A 15,943-nucleotide genomic window follows, 5' to 3' on the forward strand; every position below is an offset into this window, starting at 1 on the left:
AAGCGGCGTCGTCGTCGTGGGTCCGGATGCCTTTTAGGCATCCGAAGGGGAATCCCGGCGGTGGCCTCGGAAGGACCCTTCGGAAGGGTCCTTCCGAGGCTACCGCCGGCATTTTCCCCCAGCTGAGCAGCGGGGCTCCCACTCAGCTAGGGGAAAATGCCCCCTCCGAAGGGGAATCCCGGCGGTGGCCTTGGAACGACCCTTCGGAAGGGTCCTTCCGAGGCTACCGCCGGCATTTTCCCCCAGCTGAGCAGCGGGGCTCCCGCTCAGCTAGGGGAAAATGCCCCCTCCGAAGGGGAATCCCGGCGGTGGCCTTGGAACGACCCTTCGGAAGGGTCCTTCCGAGGCTACCACCGGCATTTTCCCCCAGCTGAGCAGCGGGAGCGGTCCTTTGGAGGCTCCCGCCACTCAGCTGGGGGAAAATGGGGCCCATGGGGAAAACATCGCAAAGCGATTTTTCCCCATAGGCAACATCGCAAAGCGATGGCAAAAGAGATTGCTTTTTTGCCATCGCTATGCGAATTCATCGTTAACCGGGGCACTCGTTAAACGAGGCACCACTGTATTATTTTGATGCATAATCTGTATTGTAGATAAGAAGCTATTGTTAGGACAGAATATGGAGAGACAGAATGGTTTCCTACAGTCGTGGTGTCAGACAAAGGTGCATTTTACCTTCTTACCTGTTCAGTTTGTATGCAGAGCATACATGGAAAGTCAGACTAGATTCAGATGAAGGAAAAGTGAAAATGGGTGGAACAAGCATTGATAATTTAAGATATGCAGATGATACTGTTTTACTGACAGAAAGCAGCAGTGATTTGAAATTACTTTTACTGAACGTGAAAGAAGTGCCAAAGTAAGATTGCAGATGAATGTTATGAAGACTAAAATCATGACTACAGAAGAATTGCACCGCTTTAATGTTGACATTGTGTGTGTGTGTGTTTAGTCGTTTAGTCGTGTCCGACTCTTCGTGACCCCATGGACCAGAGCACGCCAGGCCCTTCTGTCTTCTACTGCCTCCCGGAGTTGTGTCAGGTTCATGTTGGTTGCTTCGCAGACACTGTCCAGCCATCTCATCCTCGGTCGTCCCCTTCTCCTCTTGCCATCACACTTTCCCAACATCAGGGTCTTTTCCAGGGAGTCTTTTCTTCTCATGAGATGGCCAAAGTACTGGAGCCTCAGCTTCAGGATCTGTCCTTCCAGTGAGCACTCAGGGTTGATTTCCTTTAGAACTGATAGGTTTGTTCTCCTTGCAGTCCAGGGGATTCTCAAGAGCCTCCTCCAGCACCACAATTCAAAGGCATCAATTCTTCGGCGGTCTGCTTTCTTTATGGTCCAGCTCTCACTTCCATACATCACGACAGGAAAAACCATAGCTTTGACTATTCGGACTTTTGTCGGCAAGGTGATGTCTCTGCTTTTCAAGATGCTGTCAAGATTTGTCATCGCTTTCCTCCCAAGAAGAAGGCGTCTTTTAATTTCAGGGCTGCTGTCTCCATCTGCAGTGATCATGGAGCCCAGGAAGATAAAATTTGACACTGCCTCCATATCTTCCCCTTCTATTTCCCAGGAGGTGATGGGACCAGTGGCCATGATCTTAGTTTTTTTGATGTTGAGTTTCAGACCGTTTTTTGCACTCTCCTCTTTCACTCTCATTACAAGGTTCTTTAATTCCTCCTCACTTTCTGCCATCAGAGTGGTATCATCTGCATATCGGAGGTTGTTGACATTTCTTCCGGCAATCTTAATTCCGGCTTGGGTTTCTTCCAGTCCAGCCTTCCGCATGATGTATTCTGCATATAAGTTAAATAAGCTGGGGGACAATATACAGCCTTGCCGTACTCCTTTCCCAATTTTGAACCACTCAGTTGTTCCATGACCAGTTCTAACTGTTGCTTCCTGTCCCACATATAGGTTTCTCAGGAGACAGATAAAGTGGTCAGGCACTCCCATTTCTTTAAGAACTTGCCATAGTTTGCTGTGGTCCACACAGTCAAAGGCTTTTGCATAGTCAATGAAGCAGAAGTAGATATTTTTCTGGAACTCTCTGGCTTTCTCCATAATCCAGCGCAAGTTAGCAATTTGGTCTCGAGTTCCTCTGCCTCTTCGGAATCCAGCTTGTACTTCTGGGAGTTCTCGGTCCACATACTGCTGAAGCCTACCTTGTAGGATTTTGAGCATAACCTTGCTAGCGTGCGAAATGAGTGCAATTGTACGGTAGTTGGAGCATTCTTTGGCACAGCCTTTCTTTGGGATTGGGATGTAGACTGATCTTTTCCAATCCTCTGGCCACTGTTGAGTTTTCCAAACTTGCTGGCATATTGAATGTAGCACCTTAACAGCATCATCTTTCATGATTTTAAATAGTTCAACTGGAATGCCATCACCTCCACTGGCCTTGTTGTTAGCCAGGCTTTCTAAGGCCCACTTGACTTCGCTCTCCAGGATGTCTGGCTCAAGGTCAGCAACTACATTGTCTGGGTTGTCCGGGATATCCAAATCTTTCTGATATAATTCCTCTTTGACATTGAAGGAACTGAAATTATTAAACATGTTGTATGCCTTCAATCCAAATGAACACTGCAGCCAAGAAATCAGAAGAAGACTGAGATTGGAAAGGGAATCAATGAAGGAATTAGAAAAGATCTTCAAGTGTAAGGATGTGCCACTGGAGATCAAGACCAAGATAATCCATATTCTTGTATTCCTGATCACCATGTATAGGTGTGAAAGCTGAACAGTTAAAGAAAGCTGACAGTGGAAAAATGATTCATTTGAAATAGGATGCTGGAGGAGAGCTTTGCTCTCCTAGATCAAATTAATACTGAACTATGTCTGGAGGCAAAAATAATGAACTTGACACTGCCCTACTTTGGGCACACCGTGAGAAGGCAGAATTCTCTGGAAAAGACAATAAGGCTGGGAAACTTTGAATACAGCAGGAGAAGAGGAAGATCAATGGACTGACTCCCTAAAGGAAGTCCCAGACTTAAGTTTACAGAGCGGAGCAAGGCTGTTGTGGATAGGACATTTTAGAGATCACTGATTCATAGTGTCACCATATGTTTGAGGTGCCTTGATGGTACATACCAACAGCACCCCATGGTTTACTGGTAGGTCAGAATTCCTATTAAGAGACAACTGCTTTCCATTACTGTAAGTTGAGATAAGGACTATTTTAACCATTTAAAAAAATTGCAATAACATTAAAATAGGCAGCCTTGTGACTTGAAGGCTTCTGGGTAAAATAGTCAATATATAGAGGGTTTTTTTTTTTCAATGATGAGGAACTGAGCCTCGTGGCGCAGTGGTTAAAATGCTGTACTGCAGCTAAAACTGTGTTCACGACCTGGGGTTCAAATCCCAGGTAGCCGGCTCAAGGTTGACTCAGCCTTCTATCCTTCCGAGGTCGGTAAAATGAGTACCCAGCTTGCTGGGGGGGCAATGTGTAGCCTGTATAATTAAATTGTAAACCGCCCGGAAAGTGCTTATAGCGCTATGGGGCGGTATATAAGTCCAATAAATAAATAAATAAACTTTTGGTGGGCTATATGGCCATCGCACAGTATCCTTGTCTGTCATATTAAATTAGCCTTTTAGCTCTTCTCTTTAGGGAGTAGCTGGTGTAACTTCATCAAGGTAGTTGATGTCATTCGGATTGTGCTTGCTGTTGGATAAAATAATCTAGTAAAAGCCTTAGGCAAGATGTGGCTTCAGGCTCTGTGTGAGTGAAATATTCAGATCATTCCCACATCTTGTCAACTAAGGGGGGAAGGGAGGGTCTGTCTCATCACACTGGGTCCAGAATATAGAATTTGTAGTAGCTGCATTTTGCCAGAGAGGCAGAGCTGCAACCTGAATGCTTTTCATACTGAGTTGAAGAGGAATAGTAATCTAGCTCTATTTCAAATGCATTTTGTCAGTTGAAGGATTCAAAGTGCCGTACGCTCAAATTTGTGAGGTAATGTGAGAGTGATATGGAAAAGGAAGTGGGGAGGAGTGTGGTGGGGAGAGCTCAGAATGTGTTTTGACGTCACCTGATAGGTTTTCAAGCTTGCAGCTGCTATTCTTGCCTCTGTAGTTCATGATATTTAAAACTCAGTTTATGTATAAAGAACATGCACTGCCAAAAGTGAGGGTGGCAGTATATCCTGTGTACATGTAACTCTGCTGGCGGGGGGGCGGGGGCCCCCGGCAAGCCTTTCAGCAGCTGGGCAGAGAGCCAGATTCCCAGGCTGGCTGACTTCTCAGCTCTTGAGAGAAACTACAAATAAAGTTCCTCTTTGGCCACCTGTCCATCATGGCTAGGAAACTCTTAAACTGTTCAAGCAGCTGCAGCCAGTTGTCTGGAAGGATAAGTATATAAGCTGCACAGTGGCCAGGCATGTAGAGGGCTGCATGTTTTGAAGTTTTATTCAGTCTCTTGGAAAGCCACTAAGTGGATTCCTGAGAGCACCCCACATTTAAGTGATTCCTAAAAGCTCCAGTGATTCAGGTGAAAGTACTAAAGGTCCCACTATCCTGTAGTATTTAATAGTCTTAAACCATTAAAAAGGCAAGGCTTTTCATTGTTATAACTTTACAGACGTAGATCAAACAGGTCGAGATAAACAATTCCTTTTGCGATGCTTATTTGACCTTTAATGGGTTTACTCTGTGGCTATTAGGCTTTCCTCCAGACACTAGAATTTAGTATTCAGTCAACTGGGAATAGGAAGAAGCCTCTGTGCCTGCTGGTCCAGAGGCTTTAGCTGTGGATTTCCTTCTTTATCAGAGGGTTGGAGTTGATGACTCTTGGGGTCCCTTCCAGCTCTACAAGTCTGTGATTCTGTGGCTTCCCTCTCGTCTTTGCAAGCACAGCATTGGAGGTGGAGAGAAGAGGAGGAGAGGGCAGATACTGAGTCACGTGATGATGCTTGCTTGGCAAGTGTTTGAGACCTGAGTAGAGAAACCAACTGCTTACTATTTTGGGTGAATGAGGTTAACTGTTGCTGCAAGCAGCTTCATGAAAGTATTCATCCGTCTGTCATTATGCACAGTTGTAGAGACTGAGGTTCAGTCCTTTGTAATGCTTTAATATGTGTGTGAATCTCCCTTCTGGGGAAAGGAAGACAGTTCTATGCTTGAACTTAATTCTGATGGGAGAACAAGGCTTTGCTAGATGCTTGCTGTTTCTGATCTTCAGATGTTGGCTCCCTTGATGTGACTACCTCTGGTGTCTGCTCAATTCCACGGTCAGCCTAGCTTGAAATGGCAGAGTGACACTGAAGAGTGAGGAGACGACAAGACTTGGAAGTCTGTACCAGCCCTTCTCTGAGGATTAAACTTTTTATCTTGGAATATTATCCCAGCATGTTGGACAAAACCAAAACTCTGCAGCCCACTTATAGTGGGATTGTGCCATTTGCAGAGGTTGTTTTGAAAGATGGAAAGAGCATAGGCTTGGGTCAGGATTCTTACCACAGTTTGCGAGAAGGTTAGTAAGCACCATCCTATTTGCCTTTGGCAATTCACAATGGCTTTTTTGGGTCAAATTTGGAGGTCTTCCAATGTGTGTTGTAATTATGTCAATTGAACTAGTTTTTATTGGTATGGCTTTTATTCCTTTCAGCCTCGTTTGGAGAGGATGATTTATTCCATTTTCTGAAGAATTCTTGTAAACAGGGCCATGAATCCTGTGAGAAATTTTATTCTTTTTTTACAGTAAGTCTAGAAGATATTAGTATTCAGAAGGCCTGTCACAGCAATAAAGGAGAAGTTGCAGTATGGAGTACAGTACTTTGATTATAAAGGGCAGAAAGAGAAACTGTTTTATAAGTAATAGATACAGATTTGTTACAAATATTTATGTGGTGCTTATATCATTATAGTGCTTCCTGTTGTTGGAGTGCTAATAGGAGAAAAGATAAGATATGTGATGCCCTCCAGGAAAAGAATGTTATTGTAAGCATAGGGATTTTAAGAGCTTTTTTTAAAATATGGGAAGATGTGGACATCAGAGATAGTAGAGGGGAAATTGGGAATTTTGCAAATTACATTTGGGCAAAATAACTTTGTGAAATGTCAGGAGAACTAATGAGCAAAAATGTAGTTTGGCAAGACTATAAGCTTGTTTTAGATTATACATCTAAAATATTGCTTGACATCAGTATCTAATATATTGGTTGATTTGTTGTTTAGTCATTAAGTTGTGTCTGACTCTTTGTGACCCCATGGTCCAAAGCACTCCAGGCCCTCCTGTCTTCCACTGCCTCCCAGAGTTTGGTCAAATTCTTGTTGGTAGCCTCGATGACACTGTCCAACCATCTCATCCTCTGTCATCCCCTTCTCCTCTTGCCCTCCTCAGCCTATTGGTTGATACTATTAGTTAAATGCATACCTGTGGGGAAAATTTATGCTGTTATGCTGTTACAATGTATATGTCTGTGGCAGTAGCAAATGTATATCTATGACAATGGCAGGCCTCATGCTAAAACTGCAAGTCACTAGTTTCCAGTAAGGATGATCATTAACCTGCTGTCTATTGTCTCTGGGTAATGTAGTTAAAATGTCTACCTGAGGAATGTTTACATTGGCTGTGTATTTGAAGTTAGCTGTGTCTGTTTACTGTTGACTGTCTGTTTGCCAGCCTGTCTGTTTACCAACCACTGTGTTTACTGATGCCTTTGTATTCAAGGAAATTAGCTGTCTCTGTTTACTAGCACTCTGGTTATTCTGGCTGTGTATTCAGGAAATTAGTTACCTCTGTATTGATTAACTAGAGCAAATGTAGTAGGGGGATACAATAAAAGAAGAGAGGGCGGGGGAACGAGAGATTCCGCCTCTGAACAGCTGCCATACACTCGAGTGTCCCGTCTTTTCTTTTCCCCTTGCTGGTCAAGGAGAAAGATCCCTGCCCCTGAGGCTTCATCTGCAAGACCCCTACTTTCCTTCATCTTGCAGATCCCGACACATACCTTGACCCTAGAGTATGTTTTTATTTTTAAAATGGTCCCTAGTCACAAGTGTCATGTGTGAAATGTTCATCTTTCCATTGAAAGTGTAGTGCTGAATCACAAGGCAATGAATCTGACATTGTATTTACTCCTCTCTCCCTTCTCTCCTCTCCTTTCATGTTGGCTTGTATAATAATTTAAAATCATGTGGGAAAAGTGCCACTGAGCTGTGCAAAAGGATCCTTTTTGTTCATGTTGTTCCTAGATAGCACTGAGATATAAATTAGCGGTACTGTGTCATTTACAATTTAACATTTATATTGGCTATAAATGCTTAATATAGGTGTACTTGATGGGTGCACATTTTTCTTCTCCCTCCTCCACCCCCAGGTGAATAAGTAGATGCAAAGCAGCTTACCATTACATGAAGCTGCTGTTGTTCTTTGATATATCCTTCAGAGCCAGAATCTTGAACTGGTTGTAAAAGTACTGATACAATGGCATGGACTGCAAAAGACATTTGAATAAGTACAAAAGACAGTCAGGGGAGGCAATCAACAAATTACCAAGCCAGAGATTTGTAGAGGAGAGGCTTTTAAAGATACCTGAACAGGGATGAAACCTGGAATCTAGGTAGAAGAATTCCAGGCAGCAGGTTGGAACTGGTTTTGAGTGGAGGATGGATTACCCAACCAGAAATAATTTAAGATTCTTCTTTGTGGTCTCTGTGAATACACACTAATGGGTTAATCTGTGCTTGCGCAGAGGTTTCTGAAATATTCTAGAGCTTTATCACACATTTGCCAGTACCGCCCCCTAGTACACGTGGTCTGCCTGTCCTGGCAATTGCCTCAGTTCCTTTTTGCCACCGCTGAAGTTTAATATCTCGATGAGCTCTACGTTCACCTTGCTTTTGATTTCTTCCTAAACATAAAAATGCAGAGGGAAAATAATAAGAGACTTGTTGAGCTGTTTCTCCCTCTCCTGACTGCCTTCCCTTCCTGCCATTTTATGGCCCCCACTGGACCGTTGAAATGGTGCACCTTGTGCCCTAACAACGTCCTCCTTTCCAATGGACACAATTCCTGTGTCTTTTGCCTGGGAAATTGCACCAGCTTTCTTCATGCCAGGTCTGTAGAAACCTTAGTAACACTCCCTCCGTCCATTACCACCTTCTGTGGAACCCACTTTGGCTCCTCAGCCTCCAACAGTTTCCACAGATATGGCTTCTACTTCTCCGATACCAAAATCAGCTCATTCAAGACCTAAGTCCAAGTCAGCATCGAAATTTAAGACCTTGGAATCATTGTCAAAATCAACACTGACATTGAACCCGACTCCGGCATCTTACCATTCTAAGCCCACAAAGAAAAAGAATAAGCCATCTATAGACTCTTCTTCTACCCAATCCAGGCTTCCTTCTTCTCGGTTTGCACCTGACAAAAGTGTCTCTTCCCATTCAAGACCAGCCGACCATATGTCTTGATTCACCTTCCGCAGATGACGACTCCATTCCTCCACAGTCTGGACATCCACCATCTCTTCTACTTACACAGTCACCAGACTGGCCTAATACTTCCGCTGAGGTAACAGTGATTTCTCAGTCAGCATACTCAAGGCCCAAATCTGTGCGTTGTTCTGTCTCCACTTTCAAGTCTGATTCAACCTCTGCCGTAGCTGATCCATTGCCTCCATGCAAACAGTCTCAAAAAACTCACTATACACTGGAGACTTGCTGATCCGATGCCGAATATGCACAACCTCCGATACCATCAGGGTTGATGGCATCTCATGATGCTGAGACTTGCTACTGTTGCCCAAAATTAGGTCACTCTGTATGAGCACCAATATATTATGAGCCTCCACCTAAAATGCTATCGACACCGAGCCGATCGATACTGGCAGACTGACACTGGTTTTTATACTGAACCCAAGCATGCTCGATATGCATAATATTACCCTTCTGACTCTTCTGAGTCTCCATCTTCTCTTCAGTACCATTCTCCAACCAAGGCGTATTATGAGTCCTCTTCAGATGACAAACTCCCGCCTCTTCTGGTACCAAAGCTGACCAAACCCACCTATCAGCGATCTCATACGTGGCTCAACCAATTCTGGTATCAAAGCAATATCTACCATCAACATCGATACAGCCTCAGACCACAGAACCAGCTACACTTTCTCATGTATGCTCCTCTTCTTTTCAAGTCACTACAGCTTACACAGGACCATCATTGGCTCCTCTCAATGCCACTCAATCTCGACAACCTAAACAGCCATTACCTCATCCATCCACCCAATCAATCCCTCAAAAGCATCATGGTACCGGCAAGCCCAGACGTTATCCCACCTCACTCCACAAGAAGACCTACTTCATGCCTCGGGATCTCCATACCAGCAATCCTCACCACCACCACAATATTGTCCATGCTCATCTCACCAACTCTCCGATAGTGACTTTTCAGACTCCACACCTCTACATGAGTCTCCACCTAATCTACCTACACCTGATTCTGACATAGCTGAAGATTTCAGCTGCATCTGAAGATTTCTCTTCTTGCTCACCGTTATCTCCATCTGAAAATTTCTCCTCTTACTCACAACCCATCCTTCGCATAGTAAAGTTCATGGACCTTGATGTCCAACAGCCAGTATCAACAGAATCAGACAGGGTTTATGAATACATCAATCAGGACCAAACCCCTCCACTCCATATGGGGTTTATCTCTTCTCTCCTCAAGCTCATACAACAGTCATGGTCTAAACCCTCATCGGTTCCTCAAATATCCAGATGCATAGAGAACTTGTACAAAACACATGGAGACAATACCATTTTTCTCTCCAAACACCCACCTCCTAATTCAGTCATAGTTGATGCTATACAAAATAGAGTTTGCAGTTGCTCTAATGCCACTCCTAATAACCAAGAAGGCAAGAAGCTTGATATCATTGGTCAAAGAGTCTGTTCTTTAGCCTCCTTCACCCTTTGGGTTGTCAGCTATCTAGCAGCTATGGGAGTCCACCGTAGACATTTCTGCAACAAGGCTTTACCAACACTTCAGTTTGTTCCCGACGAGTACAAGGACTGTGGCCTTGCTTTCCACCAAGAAGCCATGGCCTTGGCCTGTCAAGAATTAATCACAGCATGTCATATTATCAAAGCTGCTTCTAAGCACTTGGCCACTGCTGTTGCCCTCCACAGACACGCATGGCTACATTCTGCCTATCTTTCAGAAGACTCATGTTTGCATATTGAGGATTTACCATTCAATGGCATTGGCCTCTTTGATGACAAAATGGATGAAATCCTCAACAACCTACAAAAGATGAAAAAGACCGATAGTTCTTACAACACTCAGCCATATTACAGGTCCCAGTGATACCAATGGTGCCATCCTTTCCCTTACCAACAGTACTCACCTATGGATAGACAAAGATGCTTACTATCTTCTTCGTGTGCCAGTGCTTCATAGCTTCCAAGTTAATGTAAATACTGTACAGTACTTAGAAGTTGATCCAAGGCCATGGGCCAGTTGCATTACTCCTGTTGTTGCAATCCTGTTGGGCCACCTGTGCTTGTGTAATGCTTTCTATTTCATTCTGTAGAAATAGATTGCATTGCACTTGAGGAAGTTGCAGAGTTTATGCATGTAGATTAGTGTTAGAATTTCTTTGAAGGCTGTGAGGTACTGATTTGTGGCACACGGCTAAGGAACTTCTTACTCTAGCAATGATGGTTCACAAAAAATAATGAAAAAAAGAGGATTCCCCTCAACTCTGGTGACTCTTTTGCCTACTGATTTTATATCTCATTCAGTATAAAGGCAGGTAAGCAGTGACTAGTAGTACTAAAAAGGAGAATTACCTAAGTAAAGTAACGCCAAGATATTTTAACATTTCAGCAGTAACAAACCAATTTTAAACTGAAATGCAAATTCCTTCTGAACTCAGGTCATCTTCTTTGAATTTACACAATCATGTTTGTGAAAAGGCAAATATGTTTTTAGTGTTTGTTGGAAAGCAAGGAAGCAGAGTAAAATGATTTTAGGTGGATCTCCTTCCAATGATGAAATCTTCCTGCCTGTAAAGGAGAAAAATCCCATCACTCATGGCTACTTGGCAGACCTCTAGTAGCGGAGGAACATAAACCAAGGGCTCTGATTTTTATCTCAGCATTTAGGGAAATGTATATGAGAGGCAATGTTTCTTGAGATCATGAAAAAATAAAGTTAACACCTTGCGTAGAGCTTTGAAACCAGCAAAGACAGCATCGTGTTGCTGTGTAGGAAAAAAAAGTGGTCCTCCATTAACAACACTTTTCTGTGGATTCTGTTATATTTTTGTTGTCTGCCATGGAAAAAATTGAAAGTACGGACATCAATATTTTAATATCCAAGTATCTATATGGCAGTGCGGAGTGGTTTCATAAAAGATGGTCAAGAGCATGGTGGACCAGATAGGCTGTTGGGACCCTTAGGGTTTAAACTAATACTTGCAACAGAAATCTCCCAGTAGCTTCAACTGACACCTGCCTATGAGGTATGATTGTGACCATTTCATTACAGTACATTTCATCTCAGTAAGACACCATCTTCAGTGATACCCAATTTGATTGACAGCTCCAGAAGAAAAAGAATTGTGATCAAGGCTGTTACATTCTGCAGTCATGAAAAAAACCTACATTGGAAGCAGAATCCAAAGTGGAACTTAATCCAGAAATACTTAGATTTGGATGCACTGATAAACTTGAACCTCTGTTGTAGATACTGAAATCAATCAGATTCAAATGTTCTCTTTTTTGGGACAGATCTCTGCAGCCTTTTGCAGGACTGTTGGTACTACATGCTGTCTGTGAGGCACCTACAGCACTGATCACTCAAGAAGTTCAATCTGTTTTGGCTTCTGTAAAGGGCCAAGATAGGCAAGAGTAAAATAACATTTGATAGCTTGTAATTTTCACATGCTACACAAGCCAGAAAGTATGATGTAAATGTGATAAGGAACTATAGTCCTAGCAGAGCTAGTCTTGTTTAAATGGAATAGTCTAAACTGGAACAGTTTGTTTTATACATAAAACTTACAACCAACTGATAAAACAGAACTTTAATGGAATCCTCAAACAACCACCTTATAAAAGCTATCCCTCCTGCCATTGGGATATTGAGCTAGCCTACACCAGCACATACTGCTCACACTGTACATGTCAAGCCAGAGTTTTTCAGGATCTCTGTCATACAGATGAAACCAGTGTGTTTGTAATGTCAGTTCTTCGGATATCCTGATATCTCTTGGAAAACAAATCTTGCAGTTGACACAGTATCAATGGCTCCTTTTCACAAGGCTCAGCCATGGGTCTGGTGCTTTTCAACATTTATTAATGATTTAGATTAGATAGTGTAGATAATGCTTATCAGATTTGCAGATGACACAAAATTAAGTGGAATAACTAATATCCCGGAGGACGGAAACAAAATTCAAAGAGATGTTGATAGGTTTGAGCACTGGGCTGAAAACAACAGAATGAAATTTAACAAGGGTAAGTACAAGCAAACACACAGTTACAAAATGGGGGATACTTGGCTCAATAATACTGTGAATTAGAAGGATCTTGGAGTTACTATAAGTTACAAACTGAATATGAGCTAAAACAGTGCAGTGTGACTGTGAAAAAAGAAAATTCCATTTTAGGCTCCATTGTTAACCATTTTTTGATACAGATATCATCACAGAAATAGTGTTGACAAGATGTGCCATTTGTTTCTTTTGTTGGATTCCAGATCCCAGAATTCTCAAAGAATTCCACAAGCAGAATTCTGGGGGTTCTAAACAACAGATGTCTGTAGGTGTGAGCAGCCACCTGCATGATTTTTGCTGTCTGTATAGGTTCTGATTAAAAGGGATTTGCTAATTATTAAAATTTCCCAGAGCAAAGATGATGGCAGCAATATTCCTGCCTCTAGTGATGCAACAGGGAATTGTGGGTCCCCCCAAAAAGCATCAAGAAGATTGGGTGGTTCTGCCCTTCCCAGGGCTCCAGCTATAGTGGACTGATTATTTCACAGTGTCTTTTAGTAAACTGCCGTTCAAACCTGTTTTTAAAATGCAATGTACATTTTCAGCGCTGCTTTTTCTACAACCCCCAGTTTCTTCAACACTTTATATATTCATATCTTGACAAAAAAATTTGAGCTCCTAATGGGATGTTATAAACAACTTCCCATCTCAAAGAAGGAAAATCTGTTTAGAAGTCTCATTATTTTGCTGTATATACCGTCTTTCTGGTTCCTATTGCCTATGTAAAGCAGTGTGCAACAGTTTGTAAAATACAATAGTAATAGTATGTACCTATCCAAATTGAAGTGAAATTTGATAAGTAGTTTATCAAAAGTTTCTAAACATGAGGGGTTTCTGTTTTGTGATAGATTACTAATTGATACCTTTTAAAGTTAGTTGACTGTAAAGCTCATATGGGCTTATATCACTGTGGTAGTCCGTCAGATAACTTGGTTTCAAATGGTTGAGAACTTTAAAAGCAAAAATTACCATCTTCGATTATGCCAAATAATAAGTGTAATTAGTACACAAAATAGGTATAATACGTTTTGAACACATAGCTGTCCACCAACATTCCTGCTGACAAATTTTGAGAGTTTGCATTGTTTTCCTAATTCAAATAAATTTAAAAGAACATATCTGTTTCTGGTGCTTCATATGCCATCCTTAGTACTCTCTTTTCAGTCTAAAGTCAAACTACTTCATTTTTCTCATCCTTATTGCAGTACTATCATTCCTTGTCATGAATTTAAATAAAAGTCCTTTGATTCATAATATCCTCTAATGATATTACAGAGTAAACCTGCAAACACCCTTCTACCTTTTTAAATGGTTGCAGTAAATAAGAAATTTTCTGCATTTTGTAGTAATAACTGCTCTTGAACCAATGTGAGAGGTCTTTGTAGATCAAAACTGATGGCTTTCGGTGAGGTTCTGTACTTAAGCTCGAAGAGTCTTCTTCCTTCTCATCATAAATGTTTTATGTAGTACCATGAATGCTCTAAATAACTGTGATTTTTTTTACTGCAATTAGTGTCATGTACCATTAATTATTACTAGTCGTCTTCCCATAGATGAATACACAGCCATATGATCCTTTTAGTTTACATGTTCTTTACAGTCTGCTTCACTTAAATGCCTATGAACTATACAGTTTGCCAAATAGCAGAGACAGTTTACATTCTCCTCTTCACAATCATAGGATTAAAATGTTTTTCTCTGTAAAGTTCTTTACAAATGACCGCATATTTTATTTAGCAGACAAATGCTTGCATAATGACGAGGGCTGCATCATATCTAATCCAGCAATTAAGTTAGTATGTCTTTTACAAGAAAGACATTGATATGTGTTACTATAGAACATCATAGTTCATATAGAATATCATTTTTTATTTTGTCGTGCATAGTTCTGAAAACTGTATTGTATTACACAGTTAAAAAGGTAATTGAGCATTCTGAAATTTCAGTTACTTCACTTGAAGCTTGTTGACTTTTCTTTCCCTTTTTAATAGTAAATATACTTTGTGAGCATTTATGATTCAGATTTAATTAAATCACACTAGAGTAAGCCATTGAATCAATGGGGACTTAGTTAATCACTTCCTCTGATTCCCAGAGGAATCATTCCCATTGATTCAGTAGACATACTCTGGTACTTCCCAACCTTGATTCCCCAGATGTTCTTGGACTATAATTTCCAGTAATCCTGGCCAGCACAGCTAATGATGTTTTAGTACAAGAACATCTGGAGACTCAAAGTTGGGAATCATTGCTGTAGTGAAGCTATTCTCAATGAGGGCCATATGGCATCTTGGCAGGCCCTGGAACATTTGAAGGGGGCCACAGACTGGAAACAAATAGTTTGGTCCCTCAAACTATTCGCCCTCATTCCACCAGGCCTGCCGATTTCTACTGTCTATGATTCAACAAAATATGGACGAACATAAGAAGTTTGTAATGATTCATATCATTACGGTGGCTAGAATGATATATGCACAACTATGGAAGGTGAACAAGAGCCCTGATGAAGACCAACTAATAATGAAGGTGTTGAACTATACAGAAATGGATAAGATCTCAACATTACTGAAAGCAAATGGACATTATGAGGACTATGAAGAAAGATGGTCAGAATTTTATAAATTCTTAGGTCAACATTGTAAGTTAAAGACCTGCCTTATATATTGGAAATTGAAAGATGAAAATCTAAAGATATATAATTGTGTGAAAAGATACAGAATTTTGTTTGAGTGTTCTAATCATACCTTTCTTTTGCCTTTATAGTTGAAACTTAATAAAAATTTACAGGTAAAATAAATAAGTAAATAAATAACAGTTTCAGTTAGCTGCCAAAATGGACCTGGAGGGGGAATGATTCAAAGTGATTGTTGTGGAGCATCCTATACAGTCTGTCACCAGAAGTGTGGCTTGGCACTAACAGGATGGATTAGAGAGAGTGGAAACTAGGGATATGAGCAGGATTCATATGAGTGGAAGCCTTTTAAAAAGGCAGCATTTGCAGCCGCCTTGTCTGAGCATGAGTATCTCTTCTGGGTGTGTGGGAGCACCTGACTGCTTTATAAAGTTGATAGAGCAGTGCAGTTTCTACAACAGTGTGATTTTAAAGCAACACAGGCTAAAGGGGTAAAAAGGCTCTCTTGTGATATTCTTTGACAAGCATTTATTGTAGCACAAGTTTTCATGGGCTAGAGTTCGTCAAGTGGGTTTTAGAAGTGTCATTTCCATTCTCTTCAGTGTGAAAGCATGAAAGCATGAGCTACTTGACAGTCTTTTTAATACATCTTGGATACTTTTAGATGCCTAAAGTTCCTCTCTTATACTTTCATTTGGTTACAATGGGTGTTTTCACTTCCTGTTTAAACAGTTTGTGCTGTACTGTTTTGACCTACCCTCTCAGTGGTTTCAGTTGATTTCTACAGTTGATTGTT

General features: G+C 41.4%; 1 protein-coding gene across 4 annotated transcripts in view; it reads left to right on the top strand.

Moving 5' to 3' along the window:
- MRTFA (myocardin related transcription factor A) overlaps positions 1–15,943 on the top strand; it is a 109,856-nt gene that overhangs the window by 62,323 nt on the left and 31,590 nt on the right. For 2 of the 4 annotated variants that reach the window (XM_020787831.3, XM_020787832.3), the window contains exon 1: positions 4,964–5,482. The exons of the other annotated variants lie outside the window; for them this stretch is intronic. In XM_020787831.3, coding sequence (XP_020643490.3) covers positions 5,359–5,482 — 124 coding nt within the window. In that variant the 5' untranslated portion in view covers positions 4,964–5,358. Of the gene's footprint in view, positions 1–4,963; positions 5,483–15,943 lie in introns of those variants that run through there. 4 annotated transcript variants of the gene reach the window in all.

This window comes from Pogona vitticeps, chromosome 5 (assembly GCF_051106095.1).
Source record: "Pogona vitticeps strain Pit_001003342236 chromosome 5, PviZW2.1, whole genome shotgun sequence".
NCBI classification, from domain to species: domain Eukaryota; kingdom Metazoa; phylum Chordata; class Lepidosauria; order Squamata; family Agamidae; genus Pogona; species Pogona vitticeps.